The 19,137-nt window shown below is 37.2% G+C and overlaps 1 protein-coding gene across 2 annotated transcripts in view; it reads left to right on the plus strand.

The window, feature by feature from the left end:
* Window positions 1-19,137, plus strand: part of kif15 (kinesin family member 15) — a 72,865-nt gene that overhangs the window by 2,924 nt on the left and 50,804 nt on the right. For both annotated transcript variants that reach the window (XM_043719563.1, XM_043719564.1), the window contains exons 2-13: window positions 4,766-4,802; window positions 6,327-6,513; window positions 8,480-8,556; window positions 9,820-9,857; window positions 10,371-10,471; window positions 11,136-11,315; window positions 12,938-13,147; window positions 13,475-13,600; window positions 13,904-14,026; window positions 15,445-15,568; window positions 17,751-17,851; window positions 18,651-18,860. In XM_043719563.1, the coding sequence (XP_043575498.1) occupies window positions 4,766-4,802; window positions 6,327-6,513; window positions 8,480-8,556; window positions 9,820-9,857; window positions 10,371-10,471; window positions 11,136-11,315; window positions 12,938-13,147; window positions 13,475-13,600; window positions 13,904-14,026; window positions 15,445-15,568; window positions 17,751-17,851; window positions 18,651-18,860 (1,514 nt within the window). The remainder of the gene's footprint in view (window positions 1-4,765; window positions 4,803-6,326; window positions 6,514-8,479; window positions 8,557-9,819; window positions 9,858-10,370; window positions 10,472-11,135; window positions 11,316-12,937; window positions 13,148-13,474; window positions 13,601-13,903; window positions 14,027-15,444; window positions 15,569-17,750; window positions 17,852-18,650; window positions 18,861-19,137) is intronic.

A 19,137-nucleotide genomic window follows, 5' to 3' on the forward strand; every position in this document is an offset into this window, starting at 1 on the left:
AGAGGGTCAAAACAGTGGATATGTGGGAACATCACCCCTTACAAGTCCTCTAAGTCCAGCACTGCCCTGACTTGGTATTATATCACTATCCCTTCAGTCTTGTTGGTTTAATATCCTAGATCTCCCTCCCTAACAATGTCGTGGGTATGTTTACAGTACATTGACTGAAGCAGTTCAAGAAGGTGTACTGCCATCTTCAGGGCAATTGGGCAATAAATACTGTCCTAGGCATTTTTGCCCTTGTGAAAGAATGAATTGTTTAAAAAAAACTCGCAAACTGTCTGCATTGTGCAGATTTGGTTGACAAAGTTTGAATCCAGGGAACTCTGGCTCAATGAGCCACTATTTCTTAGACTGCATGTATCCCACAATTCAGTCCATTCTGATAGTCGATATATGCTGGCTCCTGTTCACTGGAATGGCCGATGTGATTGTTAAAATTTGCATTCTTGAGTTTTTCACATCTTGAATGTGAAGGTCAGTGTCGCCGTGTCATGGAGCATCACACCATGATGAATCAGACGATGCAAGGTGCCACCACACCACTACTTATGTTGAGGAGAGCACTTGAGCATCCCTCACACTTTTGAAGATAGCATCTAATTGCATCTTTGTGTTCTGTGCTGTATTAACTTGTTTAAGAGCTAGATCTGTAAGAAATTAAATCTGTAGACTTGTTGTATGTTGAGAAAATAATGTCGGAAATATGTGGCTAACAGATTACTTTGACAAGCCAACAACCCTGATTTTATGCCGACCAAATAATCATTTCTGCAGCACAGTTGGAAGTTGCATGTCAGTACCTCCCTACATAGCAGTCTCAGGGAATTACCTGGGAATTGAAGATTCTGACGGGCAAATCACGTGAATCTGGAATCCTGAGTATATCCATTTAATTGGAAAATTTGGGAGGATTCTGGTATAGTTAAAATAATTAGGAAATGTTAGACAATTAAAAACCATGTCTAATTCTTGAGTAACTATTGAACTAACCCTGCAACTTACCATTGACAAATTGTGCTTCCCCAGCCCCTTGCATGCCTCTGACCAAGTCCCTCTTTCCCTCTGCCTGTTGGATCCAATTCTCTCACCCAGCCGATTCCTCCACCCATCCTAATCTACTCATATTTCTCAATCATTTACCTGGCACTCTAACTTTGCACTTGCCTTTCACAGGATTTGACAAAGTGGCTCACTGATCTGCTTGACTTTTAACCACAAAACACAGCATCAGCCACTGTGAAAAAGTATTGTGATTTGCAATCTGCTAACTATCCTACATAATGAGATCAGTTGAATTCACTGTATGTTCTTGGTTTCTGCAAGAGTCTTGATTGGAATCTTGTGTGCTAGAAATACAAAACTTTGTCTTAAAAATAAAAAAAGATAGGAACCAAGCTGCAACCTGATTGGCTGTCACTTGGAAAATCTGGCCTAATATAATCTTAAGATTTGATCTGGTTCATTTAAGTCTGAAATTGCAAAGCATTTTATTCATGCATTTGGAATCAATAACTAGCCACCGCAAAATATTGTGAATATTGGATCATTTCTCATGAGTGTAACGATGCTGCTCCTTTAACAAGGTTATGGTGTCCTTGGCTTTTTTTCTCAGGCAGTCACAAAATACATAGACTCTGAAAGGTCTGGGCTTGGATGGGTTTTGGGGCCAGTTTGATTATAGCCAGCAGATATTGCCTCAGGAAAAAAGGCTTTCAAGTTGTTTAAAAAAATACTTGTACAATGATAGGGGAGTGGCCAGCTCTTCCAGGTCAGCTTTTCTCTGGTTTGTTTTGATTAGCAAGCAGTAGTGTTGTGAAGCTGCAGGACCCAAAGAAACAGGTTCATGCTGGTCCTCTCTCTGACATCTCTCCTGTAAGACCCTGTGTTTGATTTTACGTTTTGTGCCAAGGGGTGTTTATGGGGATTCTTGCAAGTATTGGGAACAGCATCATCAATTAATATAGTCTGTTGGGTTTTTGGATAAGTTAAGTTATTTGGTATTCTGTTCTCTTTTGTTTTGTTTCATTTGGTAATCTTGTAAATAAATTCTGTTTTGTTTAAAACTAAGTGGTTTGACCAACTGCATCTCTCCTGAAATATCTGCATTATACCTGCTTAAAACAGCCAGCAAAGTTAGGGTCTGGGCCATTTTCTTAATGTTTTGAGGGGGTCTGGCCTGATCCATAAAGAAGTGATAGTCTTTTCTTTGGTAAGAATGTCGAAGAATATGGAAGAAATGAATTCAACCATGATCTAATTTAAACATGGAATAGGATTTGAGAGACTTAATTGCCTACTTTTGTTGCTATGTTTCCAATCCATGAAAGTGACTGTCTTCTCTCTTTTTCCAAGTTTAATAAATTGGTGGCATAAACTTGAGCAATGGAACCTATTACAGCATTTAAATGGAATACTCTCCAAATTTTGATGTACTATTTTCCATTCGTACCCATATTAAAGTCAAATTCCATTCCTCAACTCATCTATTTAATTGGTCTAAATCTACTTTTAATGCTTTCTTGTATAGGTTAGTTGCATGACAAAACATCGGTATCTTCGACTACAGTTTTAGAGTCTGCAGAAGATCCTAAAAGGCATGCATCCTTCTCAAAGTAAAAGGGTCATTGTTCACTTTTTCCCATTTCTAACCTCTGACAATTATTTCTGTTTTCTGTAAATTGAGTCTCTTCACTTGTAGACATTAAATGTCAGTTAAATAATGCTACTTCAAAAACAAAACACTTGATTTTTAAAATACTGCATATTGAAGTAGAATGTGTGGACTGAAAGTGGAGGAAATTGAAATTTAGAGTGAGAAGTAACATGTCAGTGTTGGGGAAGAGCTTATTCCTGAAGTATTAATGAAAATTAAAGTACAAAATGATTTCAAACCAATTTTGTGTTAAGAAGTGGAACAGGTCAAGGAGCCAGGACACTTGTGGCTGCTACTACTGCTGTTTGCTACTACACCTGCTGGAAGATCTGCTATTGTATTATTGCATGCTCATTTGTCATTCTCTTCATCCAACCATGCACAGGTTTACTTTATTTCTGTTGCCTTCCATTTTGACTTCATGAGTTTTCCAGCTCTGATCAAATGGTAGAAAGACTAATATTTTATTTTCTGGATATCCTTTTTTGGAGTTCTTTTTGCTCTTGCGATTTCAGGCACCCCTTCCTTTGTCATGTTTTCTGCATGAGTAACTTTGAGTGTACGTCTAAACATTCAAATTTCAAATGTTTGTTTTCTGCAAGATCTTATTTATTGTCCATGTTTCTGAGGGGTTCAGGGAAGTGGATAGAATGTAGCATCTTCTAGGATTTTCCTGTTACAGGCTTGAATGTGTGAACAAAAAGAAACTTATCTTCACAAAATGTCTTCTACTTAATCTCTGTCCTTCTAACTTCCACATTACATCTACCATCGTCTGTTATTATTTGTGCTAAATAGACAAACCTATCTACTTACTCCAGAGTGGCACCATTCACTTAAATCTTTGCTCCTGTTTTTTAAGGAATTCATCTAACTACCATTGAATTTGTCTTTTTGATGTTTTCACTTAATCCATATTCTAAACTTTTTGAGATTTTACTTGATCCATGATATTTGTACATCTGATTCACCAGATGGTGAATTGATTTTAAAAAAGCTAAGAAATAGTAAAGGATGTTTCATTGAAGAAATACTTTGTAGTTGTGACTGTGGGACCACAGACTGTTTCAGATTGATTAGGACTTGTCTGAAGCAGTTGGATATTGCTTACTCCTGCTAATGGTTATTTAGGAGCCTAGATTGAAAGGGTTCAATGATTTCTTTCTGTACTGGACTATACTCTGATTCTGAGCAGAGTGAATGATTTAAAAGTTACAATTAGGAGCAGGTTTATTTGTACTTTCTCCATCAGAAATTGTGGTTTTGCATTGAAGAACTTCATAACTGAATTATAGAAAGTTTATTGAAATCATTTACAGCCACTATAAAAGAGAATATTTTTAAAAAATAATTTAACCCCCACACTACCACTTAAGTGCGGTAGTGCTTATTTTTTCCCCAGCACCCATGGTGTGTGTGTGTGCAGGTGTGAGACACATTGAAAGACACAAAGTGCACGAATCTTTATTCAAATTCCACCACCAGGAAGATAGGAAAACACCCAGGGTGGCCAGTGACAAACACTGCCCTTCACATCAAAGGGCAGTGTTGTGTGATCAAAACAATGAAGGGGAGGGTAGAGACTAAATCAAAATAGAGTTGGAGGGAGAAATAATGCACTCCACTCCCTGCGGCGCCCACCTCTCCCTGAACAACTCCAGGGTGTTGGTGGACACCGCGTGCTCCTTCTCCAAGGACACCCGGGCAAAAGAGAATATATCTTGTGAATGGATTAACGAGCTTTTCTTAATTGGGCATTTATATCGCTACACTTGTGGAATTTGAGGAAATATTTATTGAATGAGAAATGGCTCACTGAACCCATCACCAGGTTTTCCTCCTACTTAGTTAAAGGGAAATATCACTGGGTAAGAAGGGAAAGTACTTTAAGATCCCAAACCCCACAAGGTCTGAGAGGTATTTACATTTGGAAGTTTTGCCAAGTGGGAGCAGAGAAAAAAATTAAAACCTGAAACCCTTATTTAAAAGTGCCTCAGTCAGTGCCATATAAGTTGTTACTAAGCTCCTGATGGTGTGATACAAAATGCCGCCATTTGGATTGTAATAGCCTTTGTACTGTTACAATTGACTTGTTATGTATTTCTTCAGGAGATGCTATGGATATGCCTACTGCTCAGTTACCAAGGTAAGCAATTATTTTTGAATGGAACAATGTAATGTCGCATTGTTTCCTGCATATCATACACTTGTTATCCTTAATCTTTTAAATTACAAGTTGGCTGTGGTCAATGTTGCATTGTCTAGGATTTGAACAAAGAGAGATTTTCATACATTGTCTGCTGGAAGAGAAAAATGCAGTTCTCACAAGACAAAAGCAAAATAGTGGATATTGGAAATCTGAAATAAAGATTGTAAGTTTGCTTGCTGAGCTGGTAAGTTTCTCAGATGTTTTGTCACCATGCTAGGCAACATCAGTGAGCCTCCATTGGAGTGCTGGTGTTCTGTCCTGCTTTATACTTATGTGTCTTAGTCTGTTACGGTGGTGATATCATTTCTGGTTATTTTTCTCAAAGGTTTGGAGATGGGGTCCAAATCGATGTGTTTATTGATTGTTGTTCTGGTTTAAATGTCAGACCTCAAGGGATTCCTGAGATGTGGGCATCTGTGACATGATGACTAGACTACTCCATCATCGTAACCCACAAACCTACCAACACACTGAAACAGCTACTGATGAACCTAAAGGACCTTGTACCAACAGCCAGCAAAAAAAATGTCATATACATAACATCCTGCAAGGACTGCAACAAAACACTACACCAGACAGACGGGCAGGAAACTAGCCACCAGGATACACGAGCACCAACTAGCCACCAAAAGACATGATCAGCTATCACTAGTATCCTTACACACAGACAAAGAAGGGCATCACTTCAACTGGGACAACACATCCATCCTAGGACAGGCTAAACAAAGATGCGTGGGAATTCCATGAGGCCTGCCATTCAAACTGGAACTCCATCAATAAACACATTGATTTGGACCCCATTTACCAACCTCTGAGAAAAGGAACTGGAAATGATATCACCCACCGTAACAGACCAAGACACACACAAATAGAAAGTAGGACAGAACACCAGTGCTTCAATGGAAGCTCACTGATGATGATACCTAGCATGGTAACAAACCTACCAGCTCAAAGAGCAAACTTACAAACCTGAACCTCAACCTGAGCTACAAATCTCAAAAATGGCAAATCTGAAATAAAATCAAAAAATGTTTTAATTTCAGGATAACGTTTTATTAAGACCTGTTTTACCCCCCAGCCTTTGACTGAGGGCAATCTAGTTTTGTTGGATTTATTTCTAATTTAATAAGGCCATATTGGCAATTGAATCTGGTTTATCCTGGTCGGAATGAATCAACACTATGCGTATACTGAGCAATGGGGTACTGACTGGACTGAAACTTGAATTCAAAAGTCATGCATTTTCTAAATATCATTAATCTTCTTTTAGTTGTTTTCACTCTGATCAATGCACACTTGAAATGTCCTGGGGCTTTCATCTTTAAAACCATTTTCTTTGTTAAATCAGTAAAAGTTGAAATCCAAAGTAAATGTAGTCTGACAATATTATAAAAACCTATTAAATTGTTGGTAATATTTGAATTGGAGAATACTTTGAAATTTGAAGTTTTGTCACTGCAGTGCTGAAGGTGATTCTATCAAGGTCTATGTAAGAGTGCGACCACCAGCAAAGAACACAGAATTGTTTACAGATGGAGATCAAGGACTGTGTTTGGCAGTTACCTCATCAACTACTATTCGTCTTAATTCAAAACCTGATGCCAGGATCTTCACATACGATCATGTGGCTGATGTGGACACTACCCAGGTACTGTAGAGATAACATGAAACTTGGAGTTCTATAGTGAATAAATATCAATTTTAATGTCATAACATTGACAAATGATGCGTGGAGAGGAAACATGAAAGTGTTCTTAATTTTAAGTTCTTTGCCACACTTGAACTGTATCATCTTGCTTCTCCTGACTGGTCCAGTTAGATTGTTTATTACATGCTTTGCATGGGACGAAAATGTCCCATTTTCATTTCAGGCAGCAGATAAGTGTTCTGAAAAGTATTGTTGAACATTACAATGCATTAATTGCACTTTTTAAACAAAAGATTACCCCAGAAATTCTAACAATGGTCCATGTTTATTTATCTGCAAAATTTCAACTTAACGAGCTTGCATTGCTTTGCGAGATATTGTGTTGTGCAATATTGTGTTACAGGTTATCTTTATTAACTCACTCACCAGCTCACTATATTCAATAATATGCCAGGTTCCTGTTTGTTCATTCATAACCCTTTACTAACCTGTTAATTACTACAACACAGTTTCATTCATTCATAAAACAGCAGTTCTGTAGCATATGTTACGATCCAAATCAAAACAATCCTTTCTAATCAAAACAACCCTTTCAAAACCATTACTGCATTTTCACACCTTATTAGCCCTTGCTACAAGCAGTGTTCACCTCTGATTAAGTGTAGCATACAGAACAATACCATCCCCATCAAATCTCCACAAAATATTATAATATTGATCAGCCCTTACCAACCATCTTCTGGACCTGAATAGATTCCCCAATTAGTAAGTACCTGTACAATATTATTCCTTTCAGAAACTAAGTAACAAAACAGGCTTCCATGAAATTGCATGCCTGAATGAAACTCATACTGGCGAATAGTAAACAAATCTCACAACCAGCTGTGATAATCAGTTTAATACCCTTTATTCTTTTATTAAGTATAGGTACAATTTTTAACTTATTGAGAGCATATATGTCTAGTATTTTTGCAAATATTTACTAACTTAAAAGACAAAAGGACTAACACCTCTTAATTATGCAAGCACTCTTAATCCCACCAGAAGTAGCAGCCAACTATGTTTTAATCCATCTCCTGTCTCTCAGGATTGAAGCCCTTCAAACCTTTATGTAGTATAGATAAAACAATGTATGCCATAGTATTGGAATTTTAATATATTTAAGAACTCTGTATAAGGGACTCTTGTAAGAACTGTATTTTGGGGTTCTATTGCCCCCTCGAGCTTTTGCTGTAATTGCTGAATAAAAGAGGCTATTTTTTTGCCACTGACTGATTTCTGTCGTTATATGAACACAATCTCACAGCTTTCACTGCCAGACTGAGAGGTTGCGTCTGGTGTTTCTTACTGATATATTTTTGAGATATCTTTCTCCCCTTTCCCCATGTCATTTTAAACATTGACTGATGATTCTCTGCTCCACAAGCATCCATACCATAAAGGACAGATTGTGTACTGTTCCAGGTCAACCACAACTTCAAAAAACATAATCCTGTTATTACTGAGATAATAGTTGGGTACTTTGAAGATAGGCCTTCACAGTTGAAAGGTGGGAATGTTGTTAGCTATTCTGCTATGTTTAAAAAAATAACTGTTGCCTGCATTTTTGCAGCCCTTTTCACAACCTAAGAATGTTCAAAGGTCTTTACAACCAATTAAGTGATTTTCTTAGTGTTACTGTTGCAATATGAGAAATGTAGCAGCTAGCTTGTCCACAGCCATGTATCACAAACAACAATTCTGATAATGACCAGGTTTTTGTGTTGAGGGATAAATATTGTTTTAAAGCTATACTAATTTTTTTTGTTCATGGGGTGTGGTCATCTCTAGCTAAATCAGCGTTTATTACCTCTCTCTGCTGTTCCAATTACCTTATTTAAATAAAAAGATGCAGTGTTACAAAATGATTCATGTGTCCCGAAAATGTTGAATCTTAAATACGCATTTTCTTACCATCATTCTGCAGGAAGCAGTGTTTTCAGCTGTGGCTCGGGGCATTATTGAGTCCTGCATGAACGGATACAATGGTACAATTTTTGCCTAGTAAGTAATTTGTAAATTATTTTACAATGAAGTAATTGGTTTACTAATGAGTTATAATTGTTGTTCTGCACCATATTCAGATTATAATGAAGTGGTTAAAAAAAATATCAAGTTTGTTGCTGGGATTCATTCAGTCTAATTGTCCTAATCATTAAAGGTTTTGCTTTTAGCTGTTCAGTGTAATTCCAGTCAGAATTCCTTTTTGCCGTGTCAGTAGCAAGTGTTTGATGAGTTATCTTTTTGCCAATTATGTTACCAGTGTTTGGATCAGCAGTCCTCAACTATTCCATTTGTAATCTAATTGACCATAGTTTACTGATGGAATTTAGAATATTCTAGACTGGGACAGATTTGTAGGAATGCAGACATGAAGCTAGTCTAAGAATATCGATGTTGATATTGGAAACTTTGGGTAAGTGTTCTGTTTCTAATGCAATCATTGTTTACCTTTAGAACAGATATCTACCCACTTTACTGGATGATTGCAATATGGCATCATTAGTCTGTTTTGTAAATGCATCAAGTTTTCTTTAAGTGGCATTCCTGAGATCAGTCGTTATTTGTATGTTCTAACAGAGATTTGTATTGTAACCTAAGCTGGAAGAAGTTGTGGTGTGGTGTTACAGCATGTTCAACACTCATGCGAACTCCAAACACAACAGCCTTGTCCTTGTCAAGAACAAGAGCTTCTTTCTATCTCCACAACATTGCCCCACTGCCATTTCTGGAAATCTAATTCATGCTTTTGTTTACCTCCAAGTGCAATGATTCCAACAGTTTTATTTCAATGTTTTTTAATCCTCACTACATGAATTCTTTTTTTTTGTCCAAAATGGAACTGTTCATTTCCAGTCATACATCAAGATTTGTTTGTCCATTACTCCCACCCTTGCAAAACTGCATTGGCTGCCATTCCACTATGTATTAAGTTAAAAACCTAAATTATAAATTTAACTTTATGACTTCAATCATCTCTGTCAGCAATCTGCTCCTTTTCTGGTGCATCTTTTTTACATTCTCCAGCTCTGTTTCTTTTTGATGCTTTGTTGCTTTTTGAATCTGAAATGGGTGATTTTTCAAGTGGTTTGTTAAAAATGAATCAGCAGTGGAATTTGAAACAGTTGTTAATCTCGTATGTTCTATTAAACAAGGAAAGCTGGCTAAACTTTTAGACTGTTTAAAAATTCTCACCAACATAAAATATTGAATTGTGCACATCAACATTGCAAAGTGATTAATGAAAATTATATTTCTTTTTCTTAGTGGACAAACTGGTTCAGGAAAGACATTCACAATGTTAGGTGCGTAGACAATTTTGAACATTTTTGTATTTTATTCTGTCAGGTGATGGAAGACCTGATTTACCAATCTAATTCGAAAATCCATATTGCCAATTTAACCTATTATTAGGTATAATTCACAAAAACCTTATAAGAAAGCATTAAGGTATGCTTTTTAACTTGTAATGTTACAATATGGTGACATGTTATTTTGTGATCCTTTAAATATTATTTCTAGAATATAATCAGGAGTATAAAAAGAGCTGTATAAATGCAATTTTTTGTCGGGCATTGACTTGCTTGTACTAAAACCCATAGCTAAATGATGGGGATAATTTTGAAAGGCTTAATTTTCTAATTAAGGCAGTTGAGAATAAAGCCTGATTAATGTATAAGTAATTGTGCAGTGTGATTCTATGGTCAGTCTATTGTCATGCACAAATTAACCCTTGGCATATAATTTGTTTTCTTCAACCATATTTACAGACGTTAAATTTTATATCTAGTAATAAACATTGTGGTTTGTGTTTTCAGGTCCATCTGATGATTCTGATAACTTCACTCATAATTTAAGAGGTGTAATTCCTCGCAGTTTTGAATACCTCTTTTATTTAATCAGTCGGGAAAAGGAAAAGGTATTTTTCACAATTTTAAGCACTTGTTTACATTTACTTTTTATTGTTTTTAAAATAGTGTGAAGTGTCAGATTTAAAATACTTCTCAACACTTTAGTGAATTACCATAATTTTCAGAGATAAACATACTTATAATGATGTGCGCATTTGTTTTTGTTATTTTTTGAGGGATGATGTTGGCTAAGACACAACTCTGTTCTTTGCCAGTTCCTCTGTTACAGCTGAGCATTTCAATATAATGCCTCATCTAAAACATAGTATCTCTGAGAGCATACATTCTTTCAATGCTACTGTGGACTGCAAATCTTAAGTCTTATGTTTGAATGTGCACCTTCTGAGCCAGAGACTGACTGACTGACTGATTGATTGATTGATTGTTTGTTTGTTTTTAATGTCAGGTATATTTTCCTTGTTGAACAATAGGGAAGATTTGAAAGGGTGAGCAGGATAATTATCAACCTGTTGAACCACATCATTAATGTTCCTTCTGTGGCCAATAAGTTTTAGAGTGGGACTTTAACCTGACGATTCTGGCACAGTAGCAGGGATGATACATACTCGGTTACAAGACCTCCAGCCACAACTGAGAAAGCCATCAACTAAGACAAGCTGTTAAATTACATTTTTTAAAAATTTAATAGTCTAATTATGTGTTCTTTAACAGACTGGTGAAGGCAAGGATTTTCTGTGCAAGTGCTCCTTCATTGAGATTTACAACGAACAAATATTTGATCTGTTAGACCCTGCTTCAACAGGCTTATTTCTTCGAGAAAATATAAAAACTGGTGTCTTTGTGGAAGGGGTAGTCGAACAAGTTGTAACTTCAGCAGCTGAGGCCTATCAGGTAATTTTAACATCTCTTCACTGCCACAGTTGCGTCACAACATGTCCAAACAGATTGTATTTTAAAAATACAATGATCCAAATTGCTATGTACTTTGTTTAGTTATGATCACCATTATAATTAACCAGATCACTTTTTAGCAGATTGTCATTTTCAAGGAGGATTGTTTCTATATCCAGGTGTTTTCTAATGGATTGAGTTCATTAAATAATGAAGAGTATCTGTGGTGAAAGTACATAATATTTTACCATATTCTCAGTTACAGTGAATCATGCTGCAAAAGATTACTTGTTGATTATAAGCGTCTGTGCATGATTAAGACTACTCTTTATACATAAATTATCATGGAAACTACAGGAATGGCATTAATCCATTGATTATGTTGAAGAGGTCTGTTGTACAAACTTGCTGAAGCATTTTTAAGATTTGCAAGTTTGTTTTTATTTATTACATGAACCATAATTGACCATAAATTTGTTTTATCCTGTTTGTCATGAAAACTCATGTTTTAATTATGCAATGTGATAACCACAGTTTTAAGAAACAAGATGTTAAAGTGATTCTATTAGATTGGGATTCAAATAGAAAAATAAATGAATACAGTAACAATTTTAAATATAATCCTTTTGAACAAATATGCAGGATTGTGGTCATAATGTGAGGAATGAAATTTCATCCATTTTGGTAGGAGTAACAGTAAAAAGGACTATTACTTGAATGGTAAAAAGTTGCAGTATGCTGCTGTGCAGAGGGACCTGGGTGACCTTGTGCATGAATCCCAGAAGGTTGGTCTTCAGGTACAAGTAATTTGGAAGGCAAATGGAATTTTGTCCTTCCATTGCAAAAGGGCTTAATTTAAAAGCAGAGATGTTATGTTGCAGCTGTATAGGGTGTTGGTGAGGCCACGCCTAGAGTACTGTGTGCAATTTTGGTCTCCTTACCTGAGAAAGGATGTACTGGCACTGAGAGGGTGCAAAGGAGGTTCACTAGGTTGATTCCAGAGTTGAGGGGGTTGGCTTCTGAAGAGGGACTGAGTGGACTGGGATTATATTCATTGGAAGCTAGAAGAATGAAGGGGAATCTTATGGAAACATATAAAATTATGAAGGGGATGGATAAGATAGGCATGGAGAGGATGATTCCACTGGTGGGTGAAACTCGGACAAGAGCCTCAAAATTAGGGGAAGCAGATTTAGGATTGAATTGAGAAGGAACGTCTTCACCCAGAGGGTTGTAAATCTATGGAATTCCCTGCCCAGTGAACTAGTTGATGCTACTTCAGTAAACATTTTTAAAGCTAAGATTTTATTTGAACAATGAAGGGATTAAGGGTTACGGTGAGAGGGCGAGTAAGTGGAGTTGAGTCCACAAAAAGATCAGCCATGATCTTATTGAATGGCATAGCAGGCTTGAAGGGCATAAGCCCTTCCTGAAGAAGGGCTTATGCCCGAAACGTCGATTCTCCTGTTCCTTGGATACTGCCTGACCTGCTGCGCTGTTCCAGCATCACATTTTCAGCTCTGATCTCCAGCATCTGCAGTCCTCACTTTCTCCTTGAAGGGCCAGATGGCCTACTCCTGCTACTAGTTTTTATGTTCTTATGTTTTTCTCATTTCTGATAGGTGTTATCCATGGGTTGGCGCAACAGAAGTGTAGCTTCCACTTCAATGAACCGAGAATCATCACGGTCTCATGCTGTCTTCTCAGTTACAATACAGTCAAAGGAAAAGATCAACAACCTAGTTAACATCCGAACATCGCAGTTGAATCTAGTTGATTTGGCAGGGTCAGAACGACAAAAAGATACACATGCTGAAGGGCTTCGGTTAAAGGTAAGCTGTCATCAGCCCTCAGATTTGAGAGTTGGTTTCCCTCCTGACTTTTTAGCCAGAGAGGACGAGAACCACAATTCCCTGTAAACTCCATCCCTGCATATTAGAATTGGGGTTGAACAAGTGCAAAACGAAACTGTCTTTGCAATAAAATTCACATGGCATCTGGCTAAGTCTTGATTGCAATCTAAAAATTATTCAAATTATCTTTTAGTAAATTTTTGTGGCTAATTGAAAGTTTAATCAGCCTGCATTATTTGAAGATCAGGAGATTAAAAATAGACAATTCTTTTTTTAATTGTTAATTTTTGTTTCTGCACCTTTTAGGAGGCAAGTAGTATAAACCGATCACTGAGTTGTCTGGGACATGTTATTATGGGCCTTGTTGATCTTGCTAATGGGAAAAGCCGACACATCTGTTACCGAGATTCTAAACTGACATTCTTGCTGAGGGTAATGTAAACATTTGATTGTTGATCATTTCTTGGAAATTTTATCAAATAAAGCTGATGTGCCATTCATCAAAAACATAATTTTGAAAAAGGACAGATTTTTAGAGCCTTGTTAGCTGCAAATTTGAAACTATGCTTTTGGATAAATGAATCTTAGATAAAATTTCAACAACGTGTGCTGATTAATATTATAGAAGTTTTGAGATATCAATGGGTAGCAAATTTTGGTGAATTGGTTACCTGCTACTGTTATGGAAAAGAAAGCTGAACTATCAACCGGTTATAAATAAAACATTTGTTGCAGGACTCTCTTGGAGGAAATGCGAAGACTTATATTATTGCAAATGTTCATCCTGGGTCACGATGTTTCGGTGAAACACTCTCCACCCTTCAGTTTGCTCGTAGAGCTAAGCTAATCAAAAATAAAGTGAGTTGAAGTTTTTTTAAAAAATCTGTTCAATGTTGGTCTTTAATGTTGTGGTTCTGTTCGCCGAGCTGGAAATTTTTGTTGCAAACGTTTCGTCCCCTGTCTAGGTGACATCCTCAGTGCTTGGGAGCCTCCTGTGAAGCGCTTCTGTAGTGTTTCCTCCGGCATTTAAAGTGGCCTGTCCCTGCCGCTTCCGGTTGTCAGTTTCAGCTGTCCGCTGTAGTGGCCGGTATATTGGGTCCAGGTCGATGTGTTTGTTGATGGAGTTTGTGGATGAGTGCCATGCTTCTAGGAATTCCCTGGCTGTTCTTTGTTTGGCTTGCCCTATAATGGTAGTGTTGTCCCAGTCGAATTCATGTTGCTTGTCGTCTGCGTGTGTGGCTACTAAGGATAGCTGGTCGTGGCGTTTCGTGGCTAGTTGATATTCGACTGGGACAACACTACCATTATAGGGCAAGCTAAACAAAGAACAGCCAGAGAATTCCTAGAAGCATGGCACTCATCCACAAACTCCATCAACAAACACCATCGACCTGGACCAAATATACCGGCCACTACAGCGGACAGCTGAAACTGACAACCGGAAGCGGCAGGGACAGGCCACTTTAAATGCCGGAGGAAACACCACAGAAGCGCTTCACAGGAGGCTCCCAAGCACTGAGGATGTCACCTAGACAGGGGACGAAACGTTTGCAACAAAAATTTCCAGCTCGGTGAACAGAACCACAACAACGAGCACCCGAGCTACAAATCTTCACCCAACTTTGGTCATTAATATTAGTTAATTAAGTAATGGTTATATGTCTTATGTAATTGTGACCATGTAACAGCCTCCCTAATTGTTTACCTGGTTATGGGCTAGTTGAACCATATAAACCCAAGAAAGTTTAGTCCCGTAGTAGATTGAATCAACTAGGGCAGCCTTAGAAGTCTTACGGTTGGTTTCAGAATCCAGACTAAGGGTGAGAAATAGATGGTCCCGTTCCAGATTATATCCAATGACCATTGATGGAAGGAAAATACTTGCGTATGTGCTTGGTTCCAGTGTCTTTCAGTTAAATAGCCTGCTGTCATGTATTCTTTCAAAAACAAATGTTGTTTTGGAAGAGTGCAGGGAAAATAATTTTAAAATAACAAAATGTGAAGAGTAATGTTTATGCCTGTAAATGTTATGATCCCTTTAGGCTTTCTATTTAGTTTCAGTATTTCGAAATTGAGCAGTAATGATTCATGCAGATGCTCTCTTATGAACAAAATGGTTGTTTTTCAATATTTGTTTTAACTTTATAGTCAGCCAAGCCTGAAGATGGATAATGCTGTGTAAGGCCTTTTTATAATTTGGTGCCTTGTTTTTATTGGTGGGTTGCTGTGAAGCTGTTGATTGATGTAACATCAACTTATTCACCTTTTTGTTGTAGGCCATAGTAAATGAAGATACTCAAGGCAACATTCCCCAGCTACAGGCAGAAATCAAGAAGCTGAAAGAACAGCTTTCTGAGCTGTCTAAAGGACAAATGTCACAGTGGGTAGAGGTTAAGAGAGGTAAGGAAGCCAGTTAAAATCTTAGGCTTTGAAGAATATATGTATGTGGGGTGGTATGGTAAAGTTTAATACAGAAGAAACACTATCAAAGTACAGATAGATGTTATCAAATCAGTAGAATGGCCTTGCAAGTGGAAAATGAATTTCATTGTTGATAATGGAGATGGTACATATTGGTAGGAATAAGGAGACTGCCTAATTCTTAGAAACTGTGTTTAAGTCGAGGAGAGGGATCTAAGAGTATGGATACGCAATTCATTAAAAGTGTCATTACAGATTGGTAACTGTTTTTAAAAAAGAATAAACTCTCTCAAAAATTGGAGTCCATTTTCCAGATAAATTGAAAGCAGAGAAATATTTCAAACTTCTGTAGGACCTTGATTAAAAAACACTCTGTGCACAATTCTGGTCTCATCAGGAAGATAGAGAAGCACTGGCTGAAATTCAGAAATGATTTACTAGAGTGATCCTAGAACTGAGAAGGTACAACTAACAGGAAAGACTGAACAGCATGGGACCAGGATGGTGCTGGTTGATCAAATATTCCAGATAATCAAGAGATATGCAAAACTGTTGTAAACCCTGACCAAGCAAAGCTTCAAGATGTCACCGTCTCTCAAATAAAACTATGATTTTAGAAGGTCTGTTGATGTTTTTACAATGTAAAAACACCCGGTAAGTAATAGGAACGTAATGGAGGGGTATACGCATCACTCGGACATCACACTAGATCGTGTTTTTTGCTGCTTTATCAAGACTGCCAGTTAACAAAGTGCTGATTAAAACAAAGTTTGCTGTACGATAGAAAATAGAGGAGATTTATTTTAAATTGTTCCCTTTCTGGGCCAAAGTTAAATGCACTGCTTTAACAAGATATCTTCTAATCAACTGTTCAGTGATGTTATTATACACTTAACATGGGACTTGAACTCTGGTTTCCTGACCCAGAAGTGGAAACACTATCACTGTGCTCCAAGAGCCGCTTGAACAACTTGGTGTATTGAAAATTTGAAACTCACCAACATATGGTCCAATACAGGCAAATGGTGTAGATACATTTAAGGTAAAGGTAGATAAGTACCTAAAGGAGAAATGAATCAAAGAACATATAAGCTAGGACAAAGTAAAAGAATGGGATGTGGCTTATGAGTGGAGCATTAACCCTGACATAGGATGGCATGCTATAAATTCTTTGCCTCCAAATAATGTTTCTCCATGATGGACATTTTACAATATTTTGGGGGAGTTTGCAAAATTGATGTAACATCAACTTATTCACCTTTTTGTTGTAGGCCATAGTAAATGAAGGTGTTAACTTGATCCAGCAATCAGAATTATTTTTCTGCCCAAATAAATAAGCTTGTACTTAAATGAATTTTACTTTTGTATTAAATGCATTGTTACCATTATAAATATGCTCCAATTATTTACTGTATAGAATTGAAACAGTAAATATAGATTTTTGTTTCTGAACTGCAAGCAACAAGCTTTGTTTTGATTTAGGTGAAGTGTGGATCTGGGGCCTTGTTCATCCTTTAGTGGATGCAAGTGATACCATGGTGTTAACTCAAGAAAAAGAAAGACATTTATCCCTAATGGATAAATATTTATACCTTAGTCAAAATTCCACTGTTGTAAAAATATATAAAGAACTTTATCCTTGTCAAATCTGTTTGTGGGAGTTTGCTGTGCAGAAATTGGCTGCTATGATTTCTACTTTATAATGCATAAGAAATTCTTCATAATCTCCAAAGTGCTTTTGAGATATCCTGAGGTTGTCAGAGGCACTACATAAAACAAGACTTTCCTTTTGATTATACTTTCTAGAAGAGCAAGAGAATGCACAGATCAAAGACTCATTGATCAGTCTTGTGTTTAGTGTTACAGTTATTAAGAAAGCTACTGACTCTAATGAAGGGTTTTTGAGATTAGTCGACTATATGCTGTTGAAACTAAGTGGTCTATTTCAGTTTCTGCAGCTGACTGTTCAGTTGACCACCAGATACATAAAAAAAAAAAGAGAATCAATCAGTTAATTGTTGCTGAACAGTTACTTTATTTCAACTTCGTTTTTGCTCAGTTTGCAGTTTTATTGTATAAGACTAATGTAGGTTTACTGAAATTTGCTTTTAAAAAGCTCAACCGAATGAATGCTTTGCATGTTTTCTTTCACTTTTTTCAGATGCTGATTCTGTGGAGAAAAATGGAGTAGATGACAGTGAATGGAAGAATCGCTTTTTGGAAGCCATGCTTCTTTTGGAGAATAGTGAAAGTCAAAACCAGGTTAGGTTGCAGCTAAATTTATTTCTGTTTTGAGGGGATGTACAGGTAATCCTAGATAATGAAATAGTCAATGCCTGCAGCTGCAAGGCATCACTGTATTCCCATGTCAGGTACTGTGTGATAAGTAACAATTCAGGGAACACAAGTGTTAGACAATGACCATTTCCAACAAGACAAAACCTAATCAATCTCCCTCTGACATTGAACTGAATTACCATCTGTGAATTCCCTGCCGTCAGCATTCTTGGGGTGACTATTGGCCTGAAACTTAACTGTATCAGCCATACAAATGCGAAAGCTGGGAATTCTGCCAAGTAACTCTCCTGACTCTCTGAAGCCTGTCAATGGTCTACAAGTGTCCTTGTCCAGAGAGCAATGGAATATTATACTCCATTTTCCTGCATCCATGCTGCTCCAGCAATATCCAGAAGCTTAATATTATTCAAGATAAAGCAGTCATTGATTGGCAATCCATTCCCCATATAATCCACTCCCTTCATCACCATCATAGAGTGGACACTAATTAGAAGATATATTGTGGCTGTTCAGCAAAACTCGTTTGATATCACCTTCTAAACACATGACATCTACCACCCACAAGGCAACAGACCATGGGAGCACCATTCCTCCAAGTCATAAATCATCCTGACTTGGAACTATTAACACCATCTCTTCCATGTGTTCTTTGGAGAGTTTGAAGGTTAGTGAATGTGGAAAAGGAAAGTACTTGCTCCAATTGTTATAATTTGTGTGTTAGACACTTGTGCCTTGGTTCTTTATTTTTGTTTTTGTTTTTCAGAACCTGAAAGAAAAAATTGGTCAACTTAAAGATGTGTGCACCAAAAAGGAAAAGATACTTCAATCAAACAAGATGATTGTGAAGTTCAGAGAAACCAGCATAGCACGTTTGGAAAAGGTCCTGAAGGAATCCCAAGACACCCTACCTCCTGATGAAAAGGATGCAGTAATCATTGAGCTGAGGGAAGAAATTCAAGCTTTAAAAGAGCAGGTGAGATATTTGGCAGGAAGCTGGCATGCTTAGAATTTTAACTTGTCTTAGAATGTAGAGCAGTCCAGCACAGTACAGGCCGAGCATTTATCTTAATTTAAGATCAACATAACCTACACACCCCTTGATATTACTGCTGTCCATGTACTTGACCAGCAGTCGCTTAAATGTCCCTAATGTATCTGACTCTACTACCACCACTGGTAATGCATTCCATGCACCCACCATTCCCTGTATAAAGAACCTACCTCTACCATCTCCCCCATACCTTCCTCCA

Source organism: Chiloscyllium plagiosum, chromosome 29 (genome assembly GCF_004010195.1).
Source record: "Chiloscyllium plagiosum isolate BGI_BamShark_2017 chromosome 29, ASM401019v2, whole genome shotgun sequence".
Classification (NCBI taxonomy): Eukaryota; Metazoa; Chordata; class Chondrichthyes; order Orectolobiformes; family Hemiscylliidae; genus Chiloscyllium; species Chiloscyllium plagiosum.